At 45.1% G+C, this 22,100-nt stretch overlaps 1 protein-coding gene across 4 annotated transcripts in view; it reads left to right on the forward strand.

Moving 5' to 3' along the window:
* The window catches only part of PDE2A (phosphodiesterase 2A), a 762,902-nt gene that overhangs the window by 475,058 nt on the left and 265,744 nt on the right, over positions 1 to 22,100 (forward strand). For all 4 annotated transcript variants that reach the window (XR_008889432.1, XM_056561064.1, XM_056561065.1 and 1 more), the window contains one exon: positions 20,115 to 20,203. Coding sequence is in view for 3 of the 4 variants with exons in the window: in XM_056561064.1 (XP_056417039.1) it covers positions 20,115 to 20,203 (89 nt within the window). In the remaining variant the exon portion in view is untranslated. The remainder of the gene's footprint in view (positions 1 to 20,114; positions 20,204 to 22,100) is intronic.

Consider the following 22,100-nt stretch of genomic DNA (forward strand, 5'->3'; position numbering starts at 1 on the left):
TGCAAATTTGGGACTGTCAGATATGGATATAATATGGTGACCCAGCGATAGAATATGAGACAGATCAGATAAGACCCTCCCCAGAAGAGCTTACAATCTAGAGACTATTACAGGACATCCGCACTATAAAGGACATCCGCACTCACCGCTGGATACGAGACTCAAAGCTCCTATATGGAAACACCAGTGGATTGGGACTCCAGAGATACATGGGCGCTCAGAGGCAATCACCGGTAATATCGCGCAGCGTGCGCTTCTTCCGGCCTCGAGTCTAAAAACTATCACTGTTATAATGGTGACTAAATTGATACTTGATGACCCCATAGTCACAACTGTCCTTTACGGTACCTTACCTAATGCTATCTATGGCCCTTTACCTTGCATAAGTGGGGCATTTAGGCCCCACCCCCGAGGTTCCTCCCAATGTTACCATTGTATACTTTAAAGGGGGTACTCCGATGGAAAAAAAAATAATTTCAAATCAACTGGTACCAGAAAGTTAAACCTATTTGTAAATTACTTCTATTTAAAAATCTTAATCCTTCCACTACTTATCAGCTGCTGTATAATACAGAGGAAGTTTTGAATTTATTTCCTCTCTGTCCACAGTGCTCTCTGCTGACACCTCTGTCCATGTCAGGAATTAGGGATCGACCGATTATTGGTTTGGCCGATATTCACGATTTTGGACATTATCGGTATCGGCAATTACTACCGGAGTACCCCTTTAACTTCTTTTGTGGCCTGGTTTGTGAAACCAGGCAAAGAATATGAGACATAGCAGATAAGACCCTGCCCAGAAGAGCCTTTGATCTATAGCCCTTTGCCTTCTACACTTGAGATATTTTAGCCCCACCCCCAAGGAGCCCCCAATGTACCCGATTGTACACATTAGATTCATCCATTTTGTGTCCTGGTATACAGGATTGTCTCAGAAAAGTTGGGACTGTTGGCCAGCATAATATACTGACCCAGTGAAACAATATAAGACATAGGAGATAAGACCCTGCCCAGGAGAGCTGGGTTTGACACTGAATCTGTACAGACCTCTCATTACTCAATTTGCCCCTTAAAGGGTTACTCCACTGGCCAGCGTTCGGAAGTAAATGTCCTGAAAGCTGTTTTCACACTGCAGGGGTCGGCCGTGCCCCTGGTGGAATGGCCACACCCCCTCAATGCAAGTCAATGGGAGGGGGCGTGACGCCCCCTCCCATTGACTTGCATTGAAGGGGCGTGACCATGATGTCATCAGGGGCGTGGCTGACCCCTGCAGCACAAAAACAGCTTTCAGGACATTTACTTCCAAATGCTGGCCAGTAGAGTACTCCACTGGAAAACATTTTTTTTTTTTAAATCAACTGGTGCCAGAAAGTTAAACAGATTTGTAAATTACTTCTATTAAAAAATCTTAATCCTTCCAGTACTTATCAGCTGCTGTTATGACCCACAGGAAGTTATTTTCTTTTTCAATTGTTTTTCTGTCTTTTCCACGTTGCTCTCTGCTGACACCTCTGTCCATGTCAGGAACTGTCCAGAGCAGGAGAGGTTTGCTATGGGGATTTACTCCTACTCTGGACAGTTCCTAAAATGGACAGAGGTGTCAGCAGAGAGCACTGTGGTCAGACAGAAAGAAAATTCAAAAAGAAAAGAACTTCCTGTGGATCATAACAGCTGCTGATAAGAACTGGAAGGATTAAGATTTTTTTTATAGAAGTAATGTACAAATCTGTTTAACTTTCTGGCACCAGTTGATAAAAAAAAAAAAAAAATTTTCAGTGGAGTACCCCTTTAAGCACCGAGATATAAAGATGTGTAAATTAGTCTTTGGAGCTCACTGGCCGCTCCCTACGGCCTCTAAGCCCAGCACAGTTCAGCCCCCTCCCCCCTATACACTGGTCGCCTTTTGTACCCCCGGATTGACCACTAGGTGGCATTATAATCTCTGCCTCTCCCCTGTAATCTAGGGGCCGAGGGGAACGCCCAGTGGGCTCCAAAGACTAATTTGCATATCTTTTTAAACTCTGATATCTCGGCTCTGGAAGGGTTAATTACGTAATGAAAGGTATGTACGGATTCAGGGTCACAAGCCCTATACAGTCATGGCCTTTCTTTATGCCCTAAACACGTCAGGTCCTCTGATACCTGTGTGATCCTTATCGAGTCCCTCATGTAGTCCCCATTGCCTGGTATCTGGATACCCACAGACCCGCAGCATCAGAGCAGTCATTTTCCGGTTTGGTGCCCGGCGCTGGGGATTTGGGTGATGCGGCAGGTGGTTAGAGCTGAATACATCAGACCGGTGGTGCTGCAGATGGCCGGGCTGGATACAAAAGACTGAAACAAGTGAATTTGCTGTTCCCTGTGTCATTTGGTATAATAAGGGAGGTTTATTGAGCATGAAATTGGGATCAACTGTGTGTCATGGAATGGGGGGAAGACGAGAACGATCTGCCGCAGATGGGGAACATGCAGCGCAGCATTAACGGAGACAATAAACTCCGCTCCAACTGAAGATGGTTGTCATTGGTGACCTTCAAGGTGGAAGTATGGGGGGGAAACGGAATCAGTCGCTTCAAGACCAAAAGAGCCAAACATCACCTACTGGGGTGTCAGCGTGCCAGTATCCTGTACCCCAAGTGTCAGCGTGCCAGTATCCTGTACCCCAAGTGTCAGCGTGCCAGTATCCTGTACCCCAAGTGTCAGCGTGCCAGTATCCTGTACCCCAAGTGTCAGCATGCCAGTATCCTGTACCCCAAGTGTCAGCGTGTCATTATCCTGTACCCCAAGTGTCAGCGTGCCAGTATCCTGTACCCCAAGTGTCAGCGTGCCAGTATCCTGTACCCCAAGTGTCAGCGTGCCAGTATCCTGTACCCCAAGTGTCAGCGTGCCAGTATCCTGTACCCCAAGTGTCAGCGTGTCAGTATCCTGTACCCCAAGTGTCAGCGTGTCATTATACTGTAGCCCAAGTGTCAGCGTGTCATTATACTGTACCCCAAGTGTCAGTGTGTCATTATACTGTAGCCCAAGTGTCAGTGTGTCATTATACTGTAGCCCAAGTGTCAGCGTGTCATTATACTGTACCCCAAGTGTCAGTGTGTCATTATCCTGTACCCCAAGTGTCAGCGTGTCAGTATCCTGTACCCCAAGTGTCAGCGTGTCAGTATCCTGTACCCCAGGTGCCACTGTGTCATTATCCTGTACCCCAAGTGTCAGCGTGTCATTATCCTGTACCCCAAGTGTCAGCGTGTCATTATCCTGTACCCCAAGTGTCAGTGTGTCATTATCCTGTACCCCAAGTGTCAGCGTGCCAGTATCCTGTACCCCAAGTGTCAGCGTGTCATTATCCTGTACCCCAAGTGTCAGCGTGTCAGTATCCTGTACCCCAAGTGTCAGCATGTCATTATCCTGTACCCCAAGTGTCAGCGTGTCATTATCCTGTACCCCAAGTGTCAGCGTGTCATTATCCTGTACCCCAAGTGTCATTATCCTGTACCCCAAGTGTCAGCATGTCAGTATCCTGTACCCCAAGTGTCAGCATGTCATTATCCTGTACCCCAAGTGTCAGCAGGTCATTATCCTGTAACCCAAGTGTCAGCGTGTCATTATCCTGTACCCCATGTGTCATTATCCTGTACCCCAAGTGTCAGCGTGTCATTATCATGTACCCCAAGTGTCAGCGTGTCATTATCCTGTACCCCAAGTGTCAGCATGTCATTATCCTGTACCCCAAGTGTCAGCGTGTCAGTATCCTGTACCCCAAGTGCCAGCATGTCATCTTGTACCCCAAGTGTCATTATCATGTACCCCAAGTGTCATTATCCTGTACCCCAAGTGTCAGCTTGTCATTATCCTGTACCCCAAGTGTCAGCGTGTCATTATCCTGTACCCTAAGTGTCAGCGTGTCATTATCCTGTACCCCAAGTGTCATCCTGTACCCCAAGTGTCAGCGTGTCATTATCCTGTACCCCAAGTGTCAGTGTGTCATTATCCTGTACCCCAAGTGTCAGTGTGTTATTATCCTGTAACCCAAGTGTCATTATCCTTTACCCCAAGTGTCATCCTGTACCCCAAATGTCATTCTGTACCCCAAGTGTCATTATCCTGTACCCCAAGTGTCCGTGTGTCAGTATTCTGTACGCCAAGTGCCAGCGTATCATTATCCTGTACCCCAAGTGTCGGCGTGTCATTATCCTGTACCCCAAGTGTCAGTGTGTTATTATCTTGTACCCCAAATGTCAGTGTGTTATTATCCTGTACCCCAAGTGTCATCCTGTACCCCAAGTGTCATCATCCTGTATCCCAAGTGTTATCATCCTGTACCCCAAGTGTAAGTGTCATTATCCTGTACCCTAAATGTCAGTGTGTCATGATCCTGTACCCCAAGTGTTATCATCCTGTACCCCAAGTGTCATCATCCTGTACCCCAAGTGTCATTATCTTTTACCCCAAGTGTCATCATCCTGTACCCCAAGTGTAAGTGTCATTATCCTGTACCCTAAATGTCAGCGTGTCATGATCCTGTACCCCAAGTGTTATCATCCTGTACCCCAAGTGTTATTATCCTTTACCCCAAGTATCATCATCCTGTACCCCAAGTGTCATCATCCTGTACCCCAAGTGTCAGTGTCATCATCCTGTACCCCAAGTGTCATTATCCTGTACCCCAAGTGTCATTATCCTGTACCCCAAGTGTTATTATCCTGTACCCCAAGTGTCAATGTCATCATCCTGTACCCCAAGTGTCATCATCCTGTACCCCAAGTATCATCATCCTGTACCCCAAGTGTTATCATCCTGTACCCCAAGTGTTATTATCCTGTACCCCAAGTGTCAGTGTCATCATCCTGTACCCCAAGTATCATCATCCTGTACCCCAAGTGTTATTATCCTGTACCCCAAGTGTCAGTGTCATCATCCTGTACCCCAAGTATCATCATCCTGTACCCCAAGTGTTATTATCCTGTACCCCAACTGTTATTATCCTTTACCCCAAGTGTTATTATTCTGTACCCCAAGTGTCAGTGTCATCATCCTGTACCCCAAGTGTCATTATCCTGTACCCCAAGTGTAAGTGTCATTATCCTGTACCCTAAATGTCAGCGTGTCATGATCCTGTACCCCAAGTGTCAATGTGGGTCAGTATGTAGCCATCCGGGCCCCTGTTGGCACTGGAGAGCTGAGTTCCCTGGGTTACATTTATCTTTGCCCTTTATACAGAATATTTGCAGCTTTAATGAAGTGAACCTTGTTATAGTGAACACATCCCGTCCTCTAGTCCTCCACGTATCAAGTGCCGTCCTGACTAATCAAAAGCGACTGATCAAAGTGTGCGACCCTCCTCGGCAGGAAGCCTGGTGCCGGCTGCAGACATGTAACCAGCGGCGGCTTCATTCCTATTCCTCTCATATGATAGTGTGAGGCAGAAGAACAGAAGCCTGTGGTTAATATTGATCACATTGTATCTGAGCAGAGAAAACCTCATCTATCGGCTCCTCCATTGTCATTCCAGATCCGTCTGGTGCTCGGTGCATTGAGTGACATCTGGGGAAAGATGGCCTCATCTATTGGCCAGTGAGGACAATGGTTCCAAAAAAGATTCTTCATCCTGGAGGACCCAGCCCTCTCATTCTTTACATGAACAGCCTATTAATTCCAATGAGAGCTGTGTAATACTTCATTTCTCCTGTTGAGGTGCTGTAGGGAAATTGAAGACTTTCTGTTGATGGCCTTCAGCTGTTCAGGCATGCTGGGGGTTGTAGTTTTGCAACAGCTGGAGGCACCCTGATTGGGTGGCAGAAACAGTAAGTGTTCAATTTCCCTACAGCGCCACAACAGGTAAAATGAAGAATTTCACAATGTCCATCCATATTAATGGGCTGTCTGTAATGCAGGAGTAGAGAAGCCCTCCCGCTAGACAGCGCTCTTTGTGAAAAGAATCCTGTACAGAGGACTTCTATTACAGGGGTTTTCCATCTTAGAAAATCTGCTTTCCTAAACTTTATTTCTGAGTCAAATAAGTTATCCAGGATTAGAAAAACATTGCTGCTTTCTTCTTTCCACCAAAATCTGGGATTAGGAAACAATCTAAAATGGGGGGATCTTTCCTTAAAAAAGTTGCAGAACTGAGCACAACATTAGTAATATTCTGGTTCAGCACCTTGGACAGGGACGCCTCGAAAAGAAGCATAAAACTGCGAGGTCTCTGATCTTAGTGTTCACCTATAGATCGTGTTTATTAACTAGTTGCTGGATGAGGCAGATTTATCTCTTTGCTGTTCTTTGGCTCCTCGTGTTGTCAGGCTCCGCCCCTGAGGAGCTGCAATAAACATAACACAGTGAATCAGGTTTTGTCAGAGTGTTCCCTTAAAGCAGTAGTCTCCAACCAATGGCTCTTCAGCTGTTGAAGAACTATGACTCCCAGTATGGTTTGCTTGGAGTTGTCGTTTTGCAACAGCTAGAGGGTCACAGGTTGGAACTCACAGTCTTTCAGCACCTTGGAGAGAGACAAGATGAACAAAGACAGCAATAATAATCAAGCAACTTGCAAAACAGGTTAAAAAGGTTACTAACGTTTTGGGGATTCAGATCCTATGCAAACTTTTGGCTACAGAGTGACGGAAAAAATCAAATAAGCCTGGTCCTAGTCCATAGAAGGGCTGAGGGCCTGCACCGATGGTCTACAATATATAGTCACATAGATGGACTGAGGGCCTGCACCGATGGTCTACAATATATAGTCACATAGATGGGCTGAGGGTCTGGACTTGGTCTACAATATATATAGTCACATAGATGGTCTGAGGCTCTGGACTTGGTCTACAATATATAGTCACATAGATGGCCTGAGGGTCTGGACTTGGTCTACAATATATATAGTCACATAGATGGCCTGAGGGTCTGGACTTGGTCTACAATATATATAGTCACATAGATGGACTGAGGGTCTGGACTTGGTCTACAATATATAATCACATAGATGGGCTGAGGGTCTGGACTTGGTCTACAATATATAAATAGTCACATAGATGGGATGAGGGTCTGGACTTGGTCTACAATATATAGTCACATAGATGGGCTGAGGGTCTGGACTTGGTCTACAATATATAGTCACATAGATGGGATGAGGGTCTGGACTTGGTCTACAATATATAATCACATAGATGGGCTGAGGGTCTGGACTTGGTCTACAATATATAATCACATAGATGGGTTGAGGGTCTGGACTTGGTCTACAATATATAGTCACATAGATGGGCTGAGGGTCTGGACTTGGTCTACAATATATAGCCACATAGATGGGCTGAGGTCCTAGACTTGGTCTACAATATATAGTCACATAGATGGACTGAGGGGTCTGGACTTGGTCTACAATATATAGTCCTATAGATGAGATGAGGGTCTGGATAAGGGTCTACAATATATAGTCATATAGATGGGCTGAGAGTCTGAACTTGGTCTATAATATACAGTCACATAGATGGGCTGAGGGTTTGGACTTGGTCTACAATATATAGTCACATACATGGGCTGAGGGTCTGGACTTGGTCTACAATATAAAGTCACATAGATGGGCTGAGGGTCTGAACTTGGTCTACAATATATAGTCACATAGATGGGCTGAGGGTCTGGACTTGGTCTACAATATATAGTCACATAGATGGACTGAGGATCTGGACTTGGTCTACAATATATAGTCACATAGATGGGCTGAGGGTCTGGACTTGGTCTACAATATATAGTCACATAGATGGGCTGAGGGTCTGGACTTGGTCTACAATATATAGTCACATAGATGGGCTGAGGGTCTGGACTTGGTCTACAATATATAGTCACATAGAAGGACTGAGGGTCTGGACTTGATCTACAATATATAATCACATAGATGGGCTGAGGGTCTGGACTTGATCTACAATATATAGTCCATAGATGGGCTGAGGGTCTGGACTTGGTCTACAATATATAGTTATATAGAGGGGCTGAGGGGCTGGACTTGGTCTACAATATATAGTCACATAGATGGGCTGAGGGCCTGGACTTGGTCTACAATTTATAGTCATATAAATGGGATGAGGGTCTGGATAGGGGTCTACAATATATAGTCATATAGATGGGCTGAGGGTCTGGACATGGTCTACAATATATAGTCACATTGATGGGCTGAGGTCCTGGACTTGGTCTACAATATATAGTCGCATAGATAGACTGAGGGTCTGGACTTGGTCTACAATATTAAGTCATATAGATGGGCTGAGGTCCTGGACTTGGTCTACAATATATAGTCACATAGATGGGCTGAGGGTCTGGACTTGGTCTACAATATATAGTCACATAGATGGGCTGAGGGTCTGGACTTGGTCTACAATATATAGTCCCATAGATTGGCTGAGGGTCTGGACTTGGCCTACAATATATAGTCACATAGATGGACTGAGGGTCTGGACTTGGTCTACAATATATAGTCACATAGATGGGCTGAGGGTCTGGACTTGGCCTACAATATATAGTCACATAGATGGACTGAGGGTCTGGACTTGGTCAACAATATATAGTCACATAGATGGTATGAGGGTCTGGACTTGGTCTACAATATATAGTCACATAGATGGGCTGAGGGTCTGGACTTGGTCTACAATATACAGTCACATAGATGGGCTGAGGGTCTGGACTTGGTCTACAATATATAGTAACATAGATGGGCTGAGGGTCTGGACTTGGTCTACAATATATAATCACATAGATGGGCTGAGGGTCTGGACTTGGTCTACAATATATAGTCACATAGATGGGCTTAGGGTCTGGACTTGGTCTACAATATAAAGTCACATAGATGGGCTGAGGGTCTGGACTTGGTCTACAATATATAGTCACATAGATGGGCTGAGGTTCTGGACTTGGTCTACAATATATAGTCACATAGATGGGCTGAGGTCCTGGACTTGGTCTACAATATATAGCCACATAGATGGACTGAGGGTCTGGACTTGGCCTACAATATATAATCACATAGATGGGCTGAGGGTCTGGACTTGGTCTACAATATATAATCACATAGATGGGCTGAGGGTCTGGACTTGGTCTACAATATATAGTCACATAGATGGACTGAGGGTCTGGACTTGGTCTACAATATATAGTCATATAGATGGACTGAGGGTCTGGACTTGGTCTACAATATATAGTCATCTAGATGGGCTGAGGGTCTGGACTTGGTCTACAATAAATAGCCACATAGATGGACTGAGGGTCTGGACTTGGTCTACAATATATAGTCACATAGATGGGCTGAGGGTCTGGACTTGGTCTACAATATATAGTCACATAGATGGCCTGAGGGTCTGGACTTGGTCTACAATATATAGTCACATAGATGGACTGAGGGTCTGGACTTGGTCTACAATATATAGTCACATAGATGGGCTGAGGTCCTGGACTTGGTCTACAATATATAGTCACATAGATGGGCTGAGGTCCTGGACTTGGTCTACAATATATAGTCACATAGATGGGCTGAGGTCCTGGATTTGGTCTACAATATATAGTCACATAGATGGGCTGAGGTCCTGGACTTGGTCTACAATATATAGCCACATAGATGGGCTGAGGGTCTGGACTTGGTCTACAATATATAGTCACATAGAAGGACTGAGGGTCTGGACTTGGTCTACAATATATAATCACATAGATGGGCTGAGGGTCTGGACTTGGTCTACAATATATAGTCACATAGATGGACTGAGGGTCTGGACTTGGTCTACAATATATAGTCATATAGATGGACTGAGGGTCTGGACTTGGTCTGCAATATATAGTCATATAGATGGGCTGAGGGTCTGGACTTGGTCTACAATATATAGCCACATAGATGGACTGAGGGTCTGGACTTGGTCTACAATATATAGTCACATAGATGGGCTGAGGGTCTGGACTTGGTCTACAATATATAGTCACATAGATGGCCTGAGGGTCTGGACTTGGTCTACAATATATAGTCACATAGATGGACTGAGGGTCTGGACTTGGTCTACAATATATAGTCACATAGATGGGCTGAGGTCCTGGACTTGGTCTACAATATATAGTCACATAGATGGGCTGAGGGTCTGGACTTGGTCTACAATATATAGCCACATAGATGGGCTGAGGGTCTGGACTTGGTCTACAATATATAGTCACATAGATGGGCTGAGGTCCTGGATTTGGTCTACAATATATAGTCACATAGATGGGCTGAGGTCCTGGACTTGGTCTACAATATATAGTCAAATAAATGGGCTGAGGGTCTGGACTTGGTCTACTATATATAGTCCCATAGATGGGCTGAGGTCCTGGACTTGGTCTACAATATATAGTCACATAGATGGGCTGAGGTCCTGGACTTGGTCTATAATATATAGCCACATAGATGGACTGAGGGTCTGGACTTGGTCTACAATATATAATCACATAGATGGGCTGAGGGTCTGGACTTGGTCTACAATATATAGTCACATAGATGGGCTGAGGTCCTGGACTTGGTCTACAATATATAGTCACATAGATGGGCTGAGGTCCTGGACTTGGTCTACAATATATAGTCACATAGATGGGCTGAGGTCCTGGACTTGGTCTACAATATATAGCCACATAGATGGGCTGAGGGTCTGGACTTGGTCTACAATATATAGCCACATAGATGGACTGAGGGTCTGGACTTGGTCTACAATATATAGTCACATAGATGGGCTGAGGTTCTGGACTTGGTCTACAATATATAGCCACATAGATGGGCTGAGGGTCTGGACTTGGTCTACAATATATAGTCATATAGATGGCCTGAGGGTCTGGACTTGGTCTACAATATATAGTCACATAGATGGGCTGAGGTCCTGGATTTGGTCTACAATATATAGTCACATAGATGGGCTTTGGTCCTGGACTTGGTCTATAATATATAGCCACATAGATGGACTGAGGGTCTGGACTTGGTCTACAATATATAATCACATAGATGGGCTGAGGGTCTGGACTTGGTCTACAATATATAATCACATAGATGGGCTGAGGGTCTGGACTTGGTCTACAATATATAGTCACATAGATGGACTGAGGGTCTGGACTTGGTCTACAATATATAGTCATATAGATGGACTGAGGGTCTGGACTTGGTCTACAATATATAGTCATACAGATGGACTGAGGGTCTGGACTTGGTCTACAATATATAGCCACATAGATGGACTGAGGGTCTGGACTTGGTCTACAATATATAGTCACATAGATGGGCTGAGGGTCTGGACTTGGTCTACAATATATAGTCACATAGATGGCCTGAGGGTCTGGACTTGGTCTACAATATATAGTCACATAGATGGACTGAGGGTCTGGACTTGGTCTACAATATATAGTCACATAGATGGGCTGAGGGTCTGGACTTGGTCTACAATATATAGTCACATAGATGGGCTGAGGTCCTGGACTTGGTCTACAATATATAGTCACATAGATGGGCTGAGGGTCTGGACTTGGTCTACAATATATAGTCATATAGATGGGCTGAGGTCCTGGACTTGGTCTACAATATATAGTCACATAGATGGGCTGAGGTCCTGGATTTGGTCTACAATATATAGTCACATAGATGGGCTGAGGGTCTGGACTTGGTCTACAATATATAGCCACATAGATGGGCTGAGGTCCTGGACTTGGTCTACAATATATAATCACATAGATGGGCTGAGGGTCATGACTTTGTCTACAATATATAGTCATATAGATGGATTGAGGGTCTGGACTTGGTCTACAATATATAGTCATATAGATGGGCTGATGGTCTGGATAGGGGTCTACAATATATAGACATATAGATGGGCTGAGGGTCTGGACTTGGTCTACAATGTAGTCACATAGATGGACTGAGGGTCTGGACTTGGTCTACAATATATAGTCACATAGATGGGCTGAGGTCCTGGACTTTGTCTACAATATATAGTCACATAGATGGGCTGAGGTCCTGGACTTGGTCTACAATATATAGCCACATAGATGGGCTGAGGGTCTGGATAGGGGTCTACAATATATAGTCACATAGATGGGCTGAGGGTCATGACTTTGTCTACAATATATAGTCATATAGATGGATTGAGGGTCTGGACTTGGTCTACAATATATAGTCATATAGATGGGCTGATGGTCTGGATAGGGGTCTACAATATATAGACATATAGATGGGCTGAGGGTCTGGACTTGGTCTACAATGTAGTCACATAGATGGACTGAGGGTCTGGACTTGGTCTACAATATATAGTCACATAGATGGGCTGAGGTCCTGGACTTTGTCTACAATATATAGTCACATAGATGGGCTGAGGTCCTGGACTTGTTCTATAATATATAGTCATATAGATGGGCTGAGGGTCTGGACTTGGTCTACAATATATAATCACATAGATGGGCTGAGGTCCTGGACTTTGTCTTCAATATATAGTCACATAGATGGACTGAGGGTCTGGACTTGGTCTACAATATATAGTCATATAGATGGATTGAGGGTCTGGACTTGGTCTACAATATATAGTCACATAGATGGGCTGAGGGTCTGGACTTGGTCTACAATGTAGTCACATAGATGGACTGAGGGTCTGGACTTGGTCTACAATATATAGTCACATAGATGGGCTGAGGTCCTGGACTTTGTCTACAATATATAGTCACATAGATGGACTGAGGGTCTGGACTTGGTCTACAATATATAGTCATATAGATGGACTGAGGGTCTGGACTTGGTCTACAATATATAGTCACATAGATGGGCTGAGGTCCTGGACTTTGTCTACAATATATAGTCACATAGATGGGCTGAGGTCCTGGACTTGTTCTATAATATATAGTCACATAGATGGGCTGAGGGTCATGACTTGGTCTACAATATATAGTCACATAGATGGGCTGAGGGTCTGGACTTGGTCTACAATGTAGTCACATAGATGGACTGAGGGTCTGGACTTGGTCTACAATATATAGTCACATAGATGGGCTGAGGTCCTGGACTTTGTCTACAATATATAGTCACATAGATGGGCTGAGGTCCTGGACTTGTTCTATAATATATAGTCACATAGATGGGCTGAGGGTCATGACTTGGTCTACAATATATAGTCATATAGATGGGCTGAGGGTCTGGATAGGGGTCTAAAATATATAGACATATAGATGGGCTGAGGGTCTGGACTTGGTCTACAATGTAGTCACATAGATGGACTGGGGGTCTAGTTTGGTGGTCTACAGGGGGTCTATGGTAAATGACCCCTCCAAGGAATAAGTATCTGAGAAGCGTCATCTGTCTCTGTTGGATTTAGGAACATTCAGCTTCAATCATAGGGACATAATAAATACAATAGATAGCGCTCTCCATCTGTGATGGTCGATACCTTCAGCTTTTTTGAAGACCTTTTTGCAATGACTCATAACATTGACCCCAACCTCCAGCCATTCACTACGTCATACATTGGGGAATATGGAAGCGTCTCGGGAGCCCCCAGATTTATCAATACCCGACCCGTAGATGGGCCGGAGGGATCTCAGGATATTTCTGGCTCTTCAGCCATTTCAGTCCTTTTCTTAGAGACAACAACAAATCAATTGTCACTATTCATTGTTTTTTCTTATCAGAAGATAATTCTGTGCATTCAATAACCTCCGATCCTGTGTATTGACCCGAACTCCTGGGTGACCTATCGATGAGACATCCGGAGGCGCCCGGTGGAGAAGACACAGACTGCAAAGTAGCTGAGAAGAGATGTGATACTAATGAGAGCAATGGACAATATAGACATGTGCATGAGGGTTTAGTTATTAGCTTGATGCATATTCAGATTTTCTAAGTGCACTGGAGAGATTCAGGAGACTGACTTACAGTGAACAACTCAAAACAGAGCTTCAACTGTGTATTTGGTGGCGACACATTAAGCCTGGGCCACATTCTCCTCTCTAGCACCCAGCACTGTCTGATGATGTCATCACTGTGTACACCCAGCACTGTCTAATGATGTCACCACTGTGTACACCCAGCACTGTCTAATGATGTCATCACTGTGTACACCCAGCACTGTCTAATGATGTCATCACTGTGTACACCCAGCACTGTCTAATGATGTCACCACTGTGTACACCCAGCACTGTCTAATGATGTCACCACTGTGTACACCCAGCACTGTCTAATGATGTCATCACTGTGTACACCCAGCACTGTCTGATGATGTCATCACTGTGTACACCCAGCACTGTCTGATGATGTCATCACTGTTAGCACCCAGCACTGTCTGATGATGTCATCACTGTTAGCACCCAGCACTGTCTGATGAGGTCATCACTGTTAGCACCCAGCACTGTCTGATGAGGTCACCACTGTGTACACCCAGCACTGTCTGATGAGGTCACCACTGTGTACACCCAGCACTGTCTGATGAGGTCACCACTGTGTACACCCAGCACTGTCTGATGATGTCATCACTGTGTACACCCAGCACTGTCTAATGATGTCATCACTGTGTACACAGCACTGTCTATTGATGTCACCACTGTGTACACCCAGCACTGTCTAATGATGTCATCACTGTGTACACCCAGCACTGTCTGATGATGTCATCACTGTGTACACCCAGCACTGTCTGATGATGTCATCACTGTGTACACCCAGCACTGTCTAATGATGTCACCACTGTTAGCACCCAGCACTGTCTAATGATGTCATCACTGTGTACACCCAGCACTGTCTAATGATGTCATCACTGTTAGCACCCAGCACTGTCTGATTAGGTCACCACTGTGTACACCAAGCACTGTCTGATGATGTCATCACTGTGTACACCCAACACTGTCTAATGATGTCACCACTGTGTACACCCATCAATGTAATGATGTCATCACTGCGCACCAAGCACTGTCTAATGATGTCATCACTGTGTGCACCCAGCACTGTCTGATGATGTCACCACTGGGTACACCCAACACTGTCTGATGATGTCATCACTGTGTACACCCAGCACTGTCTAATGATTTCATTTTTGTGTTCACCCAGCACTGTCTGATGATGTCACCACTGTGTTCACCCAGCACTGTCTGATGATGTCACCACTGTGTTCACCCAGCACTGTCTGATGATGTCACCACTGTGTACACCAGCACTGTCTGATGAGGTCACCACTGTGTACACCCATCAGTGTCTAATGATGTCCTCACTGTGTGAACCCAGCACTGTCTAATGATGTTACCACTGTGTACACCCAGCACTGTCTGATGATGTCACCACTGTGTACAACCAGCACTGTCTGATGATGTCACCACCATGTGCATTCAGCACTGTCTGATGAGGTCACCACTGTGTACACCCATCAGTGTCTAATGATGTCACCACTGTTTACACCCAGCACTGTCTGATGATGTCACCACTGTATACACCCAGCACTGTCTGATGATGTCACCACTGTGTACACCCAGCACTGTCTGATGATGTCACCACTGTGTACACCCAGCACTGTCTGATGATGTCACTACTGTGTACACCAGCACTGTCTGATTATGTCACTGCTATGTGCACCCAGCACTGTCTGATGATGTCATCACTGTGTACACCCAGCACTGTCTGATGATGTCATCACTGTGTACACCCAGCACTGTCTAATGATGTCACCACTGTGTACACCCAGCACTGTCTGATGATGTCACCACTGTGTACACCCAGCACTGTCTGATGATGTCATCACTGTGTACACCCAGCACTGTCTGATGATGTCACCACTGTGTACACCCAGCACTGTCTGATGATGTCATCACTGTGTACACCCAGTACTGTCTGATGATGTCACCACTGTGTACACCCAGCACTGTCTGATGATGTCATCACTGTATACACCCAGCACTGTCTGATGAGGTCACCACTGTGTACACCCAGCACTGTCTGATGATGTCATCACTGTGTACACCCAGCACTGTCTGATGATGTCACTACTGTGTACACCCAGCACTGTCTGATTATGTCATCACTGTGTACACCCAGCACTGTCTGATGATGTCACTACTGTGTACACCCAGCACTGTCTGATTATGTCATCACTGTGTACACCAGCACTGCCTGATGATGTCATCACTGTGTACACCAAGCACTGTCTGATGATGTCACCACTGTGTACACCCAGCACTGTCTGATGATGTCACCACTGTGTACACCCAGCACTGTCTGATGATGTCACCACTGTATACACCCAGCACTGTCTGATGATGTCACCACTGTGTACACCCAGCACTGTCTGATGATGTCACCACTGTGTACACCCAGCACTGTCTGATGATGTCACCACTGTATACACCCAGCACTGTCTGATGATGTCACCACTGTGTACACCCAACACTGTCTGATGATGTCACCACTGTGTACACCCAGCACTGTCTGATGATGTCACCGCTTTATACACCCAGCACTGTCTGATGATGTCATCACTGTGTACACCAGCACTTTCTGATGATGTCATCACTGTGTACACCAGCACTGCCTGATGATGTCATCACTGTGTACACCAAGCACTGTCTGATGATGTCACCACTGTGTTCACCCAGCACTGTCTGATGATGTCACCACTGTGTACACCAGCACTGTCTAATGATGTCACCACTGTGTACACCCATCAATGTAATGATGTCATCACTGCGCACCAAGCACTGTCTAATGATGTCATCACTGTGTGCACCCAGCACTGTCTGATGATGTCACCACTGGGTACACCCAACACTGTCTGATGATGTCATCACTGTGTACACCCAGCACTGTCTAATGATTTCATTTTTGTGTTCACCCAGCACTGTCTGATGATGTCACCACTGTGTTCACCCAGCACTGTCTGATGATGTCACCACTGTGTTCACCCAGCACTGTCTGATGATGTCACCACTGTGTACACCAGCACTGTCTGATGAGGTCACCACTGTGTACACCCATCAGTGTCTAATGATGTCCTCACTGTGTGAACCCAGCACTGTCTAATGATGTTACCACTGTGTACACCCAGCACTGTCTGATGATGTCACCACTGTGTACAACCAGCACTGTCTGATGATGTCACCACCATGTGCATTCAGCACTGTCTGATGAGGTCACCACTGTGTACACCCATCAGTGTCTAATGATGTCACCACTGTTTACACCCAGCACTGTCTGATGATGTCACCACTGTATACACCCAGCACTGTCTGATGATGTCACCACTGTGTACACCCAGCACTGTCTGATGATGTCACCACTGTGTACACCCAGCACTGTCTGATGATGTCACTACTGTGTACACCAGCACTGTCTGATTATGTCACTGCTATGTGCACCCAGCACTGTCTGATGATGTCATCACTGTGTACACCCAGCACTGTCTGATGATGTCATCACTGTGTACACCCAGCACTGTCTAATGATGTCACCACTGTGTACACCCAGCACTGTCTGATGATGTCACCACTGTGTACACCCAGCACTGTCTGATGATGTCATCACTGTGTACACCCAGCACTGTCTGATGATGTCACCACTGTGTACACCCAGCACTGTCTGATGATGTCATCACTGTGTACACCCAGTACTGTCTGATGATGTCACCACTGTGTACACCCAGCACTGTCTGATGATGTCATCACTGTATACACCCAGCACTGTCTGATGAGGTCACCACTGTGTACACCCAGCACTGTCTGATGATGTCATCACTGTGTACACCCAGCACTGTCTGATGATGTCACTACTGTGTACACCCAGCACTGTCTGATTATGTCATCACTGTGTACACCCAGCACTGTCTGATGATGTCACTACTGTGTACACCCAGCACTGTCTGATTATGTCATCACTGTGTACACCAGCACTGCCTGATGATGTCATCACTGTGTACACCAAGCACTGTCTGATGATGTCACCACTGTGTACACCCAGCACTGTCTGATGATGTCACCACTGTGTACACCCAGCACTGTCTGATGATGTCACCACTGTATACACCCAGCACTGTCTGATGATGTCACCACTGTGTACACCCAGCACTGTCTGATGATGTCACCACTGTGTACACCCAGCACTGTCTGATGATGTCACCACTGTATACACCCAGCACTGTCTGATGATGTCACCACTGTGTACACCCAACACTGTCTGATGATGTCACCACTGTGTACACCCAGCACTGTCTGATGATGTCACCGCTTTATACACCCAGCACTGTCTGATGATGTCATCACTGTGTACACCAGCACTTTCTGATGATGTCATCACTGTGTACACCAGCACTGCCTGATGATGTCATCACTGTGTACACCAAGCACTGTCTGATGATGTCACCACTGTGTACACCCAGCACTGTCTGATGATGTCACCACTGTATACACCCAGCACTGTCTGATGATGTCACCACTGTGTACACCCAGCACTGTCTGATGATGTCACCACTGTGTACACCCAGCACTGTCTGATGATGTCACCACTGTGTACACCCAGCACTGTCTGATGATGTCACCGCTTTATACACCCAGCACTGTCTGATGATGTCATCACTGTGTACACCCAGCACTGTCTGATGATGTCATCACTGTGTACACCCAGCACTGTCTGATGATGTCACCACTGTATACACCCAGCACTGTCTGATGATGTCACCACTGTGTACACCCAGCACTGTCTGATCATGTCACCACTGTGTACACCCAGCACTGTCTGATGATGTCACCGCTTTATACACCCAGCACTGTCTGATGATGTCACCGCTTTATACACCCAGCACTGTCTGATGATGTCATCACTGTGTACACCAGCACTGTCTGATGATGTCATCACTGTGTACACCAAGCACTGTCTGATGATGTCACCACTGTGTACACCAAGCACTGTCTGATGATGTCACCACTGTGTACACCCAGCACTGTCTGATGATGTCACCACTGTGTACACCCAGCACTGTCTGATGATGTCACCACTGTGTACACCCAGCACTGTCTGATGATGTCACCACTGTGTACACCCAGCACTGTCTGATGATGTCACCACTGTGTACACCCAGCACTGTCTGATGATGTCACCGCTTTATACACCCAGCACTGTCTGATGATGTCATCACTGTGTACACCCAGCACTGTCTGATGATGTCATCACTGTGTACACCCAGCACTGTCTGATGATGTCACCACTGTATACACCCAGCACTGTCTGATGATGTCACCACTGTGTACACCCAGCACTGTCTGATCATGTCACCACTGTGTACACCCAGCACTGTCTGATGATGTCACCGCTTTATACACCCAGCACTGTCTGATGATGTCATCACTGTGTACACCAGCACTGTCTGATGATGTCATCACTGTGTACACCAAGCACTGTTTGATGATGTCACCACTGTGTACACCCAGCAGTGTCTGATGATGTCACCACTGTGTACACCCAGCACTGCCTGATGATGTCATCACTGTGTACACCAAGCACTGTCTGATGATGTCCCCACTGTGTACACCCAGCACTGTCTGATGATGTCACTACTGTGTACACCCAGCACTGTCTGATGATGTCACTACTGTGTACACCCAGCACTGTCTGATGATGTCATCACTGTGTACACCCAGCACTGTCTGATGATGTCACCACTGTGTACACCCAGCACTGTCTGATGATGTCACCACTGTGTACACCCAGCACTGTCTGATGATGTCACTACTGTGTACACCAGCACTGTCTGATGATGTCACTGCTATGTGCACACATATTCTATCCCTGAATCTTCTAGTTTGCCCTGACTTGCTAGACCCCTCTTGACTAGGTCTTCAGTCCTGATCTGGTTGACTCTTCGCTCTTGTCTAGTGATGACGGATTTGTCTTCTGGGTCTATCGTTACCTATGTTAGGATCGTGACCATGGTCTTGGACGACATCTCTGTGAGGTACTGGCATAGCACAGGGACTTGACTCTGTTCACACCCATAACATCCAACAAGATGCAGAAGGGTGAGGAAGGGTCTGTGTATAGAAGAGGGCGACTGGGTGACCAGAATACTCTATAATGGAGGTCATTGGCGTAATCCATAGACTCCCCCCTCACCATGTTTTCTGTATTTCAGGACAATGCCTTCATCTACCTGCTGGACGCCGAGGGTCGGCTGGTGTGCGATGACCCCTACCATGAGCTGCCTCCGGAGGGGAAACTCAGGTAAGGAGATCCTTGGATATATACAGCACAATGACTTCATGGAAACTAAGGCGGAGGTGCTGCGTACTGTAAACGAGGTACTGAAGGGGGGTGAATAATAATGCAATGAGGTAAAACTATGTGGACTGGGTCTCTGTATGATGTATAAGGACACAGGTGAGGTTATGTAGGGGTATATATAGGGTATTATATAGGGGTATACTGGTTATATAGGGACACACTGGTTATACAGGTATATACTGGTTATATAGAGGTATACTGGTTATTGGGAGATATATACTGGTTATACAGGTATATACTGGCTCTAAAGAGGTGTATTTGTTATACAGGTATATACTGGTTATACAGGTATATACTGGTTCTATAGAGGTGTATTTGTTATATAGGTATATACTGGTTATATAGAGGTATACTGGTTCTATAGAGGTGTATTTGTTATACAGGTATATACTGGTTATACAGGTATATACTGGTTCTATAGAGGTGTATTTGTTATATAGGTATATACTGTTTATATAGAGGTATACTGGTTATTTGGAGATATATACTGGTTATACGGGTATATACTGGTTCTATAGAGGTGTATTTGTTATATAGGTATATACTGGTTATATAGAGGTATACTGGTTATTGGGAGATATATACTGGTTATACAGGTATATACTGGCTCTATAGAGGTGTATTTGTTATACAGGTATATACTGGTTATATAGAGGTATACTGATTATTGGGAGATATATACTGGTTATACAGGTATATACTGGTTCTATAGAGATGTATTTGTTATACAGGTATATACTGGTTATACAGGTATATACTGGTTCTATAGAGGTGTATTTGTTATATAGGTATATACTGGTTATATAGAGGTATACTGGTTATTTGGAGATATATACTGGTTATACGGGTATATACTGGTTCTATAGAGGTGTATTTGTTATACAGGTATATACTGGTTATATAGAGGTATACTGGTTATTTGGAGGTAAATGCTGGTTATACAGGTATATACTGGTTATACAGAGGTGTACTTGTTATATAGAGACATAGGGGGGATTCATCAGTCTATATATAGTCATTTCCTGCGTTCTTTTTGTGCGTCTGTTTTGGTGGAACTTTTTCTAAAGATGTCACCCTTCAGGTGTACCGTAGAGACGTTTTTCCTGTAGACATGAATTTATTAACTGCGTCTTTTTTTTCTTGCGCAAATATACACCAGCTCGGAGCACACGTACAAGTCTGCCTTATATCTGAGATGGGCTGGATTCTATTACTGCACATGATTCACAGAGACCCGTGCGCAAGTTTAGTAAATTTTGCGCAGGTAAATGACAAATACTCGCAGCAGAAAGGGGTAAAAAAAAGCTCTACCATACACTGGTGTTGATGAATCTCCCCCCCCATACTGATTATTTGGAGGTTTAGTGGTTAAATGAGGTATAAACAGATTACACAAAATGTAGATATTGGTTATATAGAGGTATACTGGTTATATAGAGGTATACTGGTTATATAGAGGTGTACTGGTTATATAGGCGTATACTGGTTATATAGGTATAAAGGGTATATGGGGGTTTGCTGATTATATGGGTATATACTGGTTATATAAAGGGGATTTATCAAAAGCTGTGCAGCAAAAATATTGCCCAGTTGCCCATAGCAACCAATCAGATCACTTCTTTCATTTTGTAAGAGGTCTCTGAAAAATCAAAGTAGCGATCTGATTGGTTGCTATGGGCAACTGATCAACTTTTTCTCTGCACAGGTTTTGATAAATCTCCCTCATAAAGGTGTCTTAGTTATATGGGGGTATACACTGGTTATATGGAGGTATACACTGGTTATATGGGGGTATACACTGGTTATATGGGGGTATACACTGGTTATATGGGGGTAT

The sequence above is a fragment of the Hyla sarda genome, chromosome 2 (genome assembly GCF_029499605.1).
Source record: "Hyla sarda isolate aHylSar1 chromosome 2, aHylSar1.hap1, whole genome shotgun sequence".
Classification (NCBI taxonomy): domain Eukaryota; kingdom Metazoa; phylum Chordata; class Amphibia; order Anura; family Hylidae; genus Hyla; species Hyla sarda.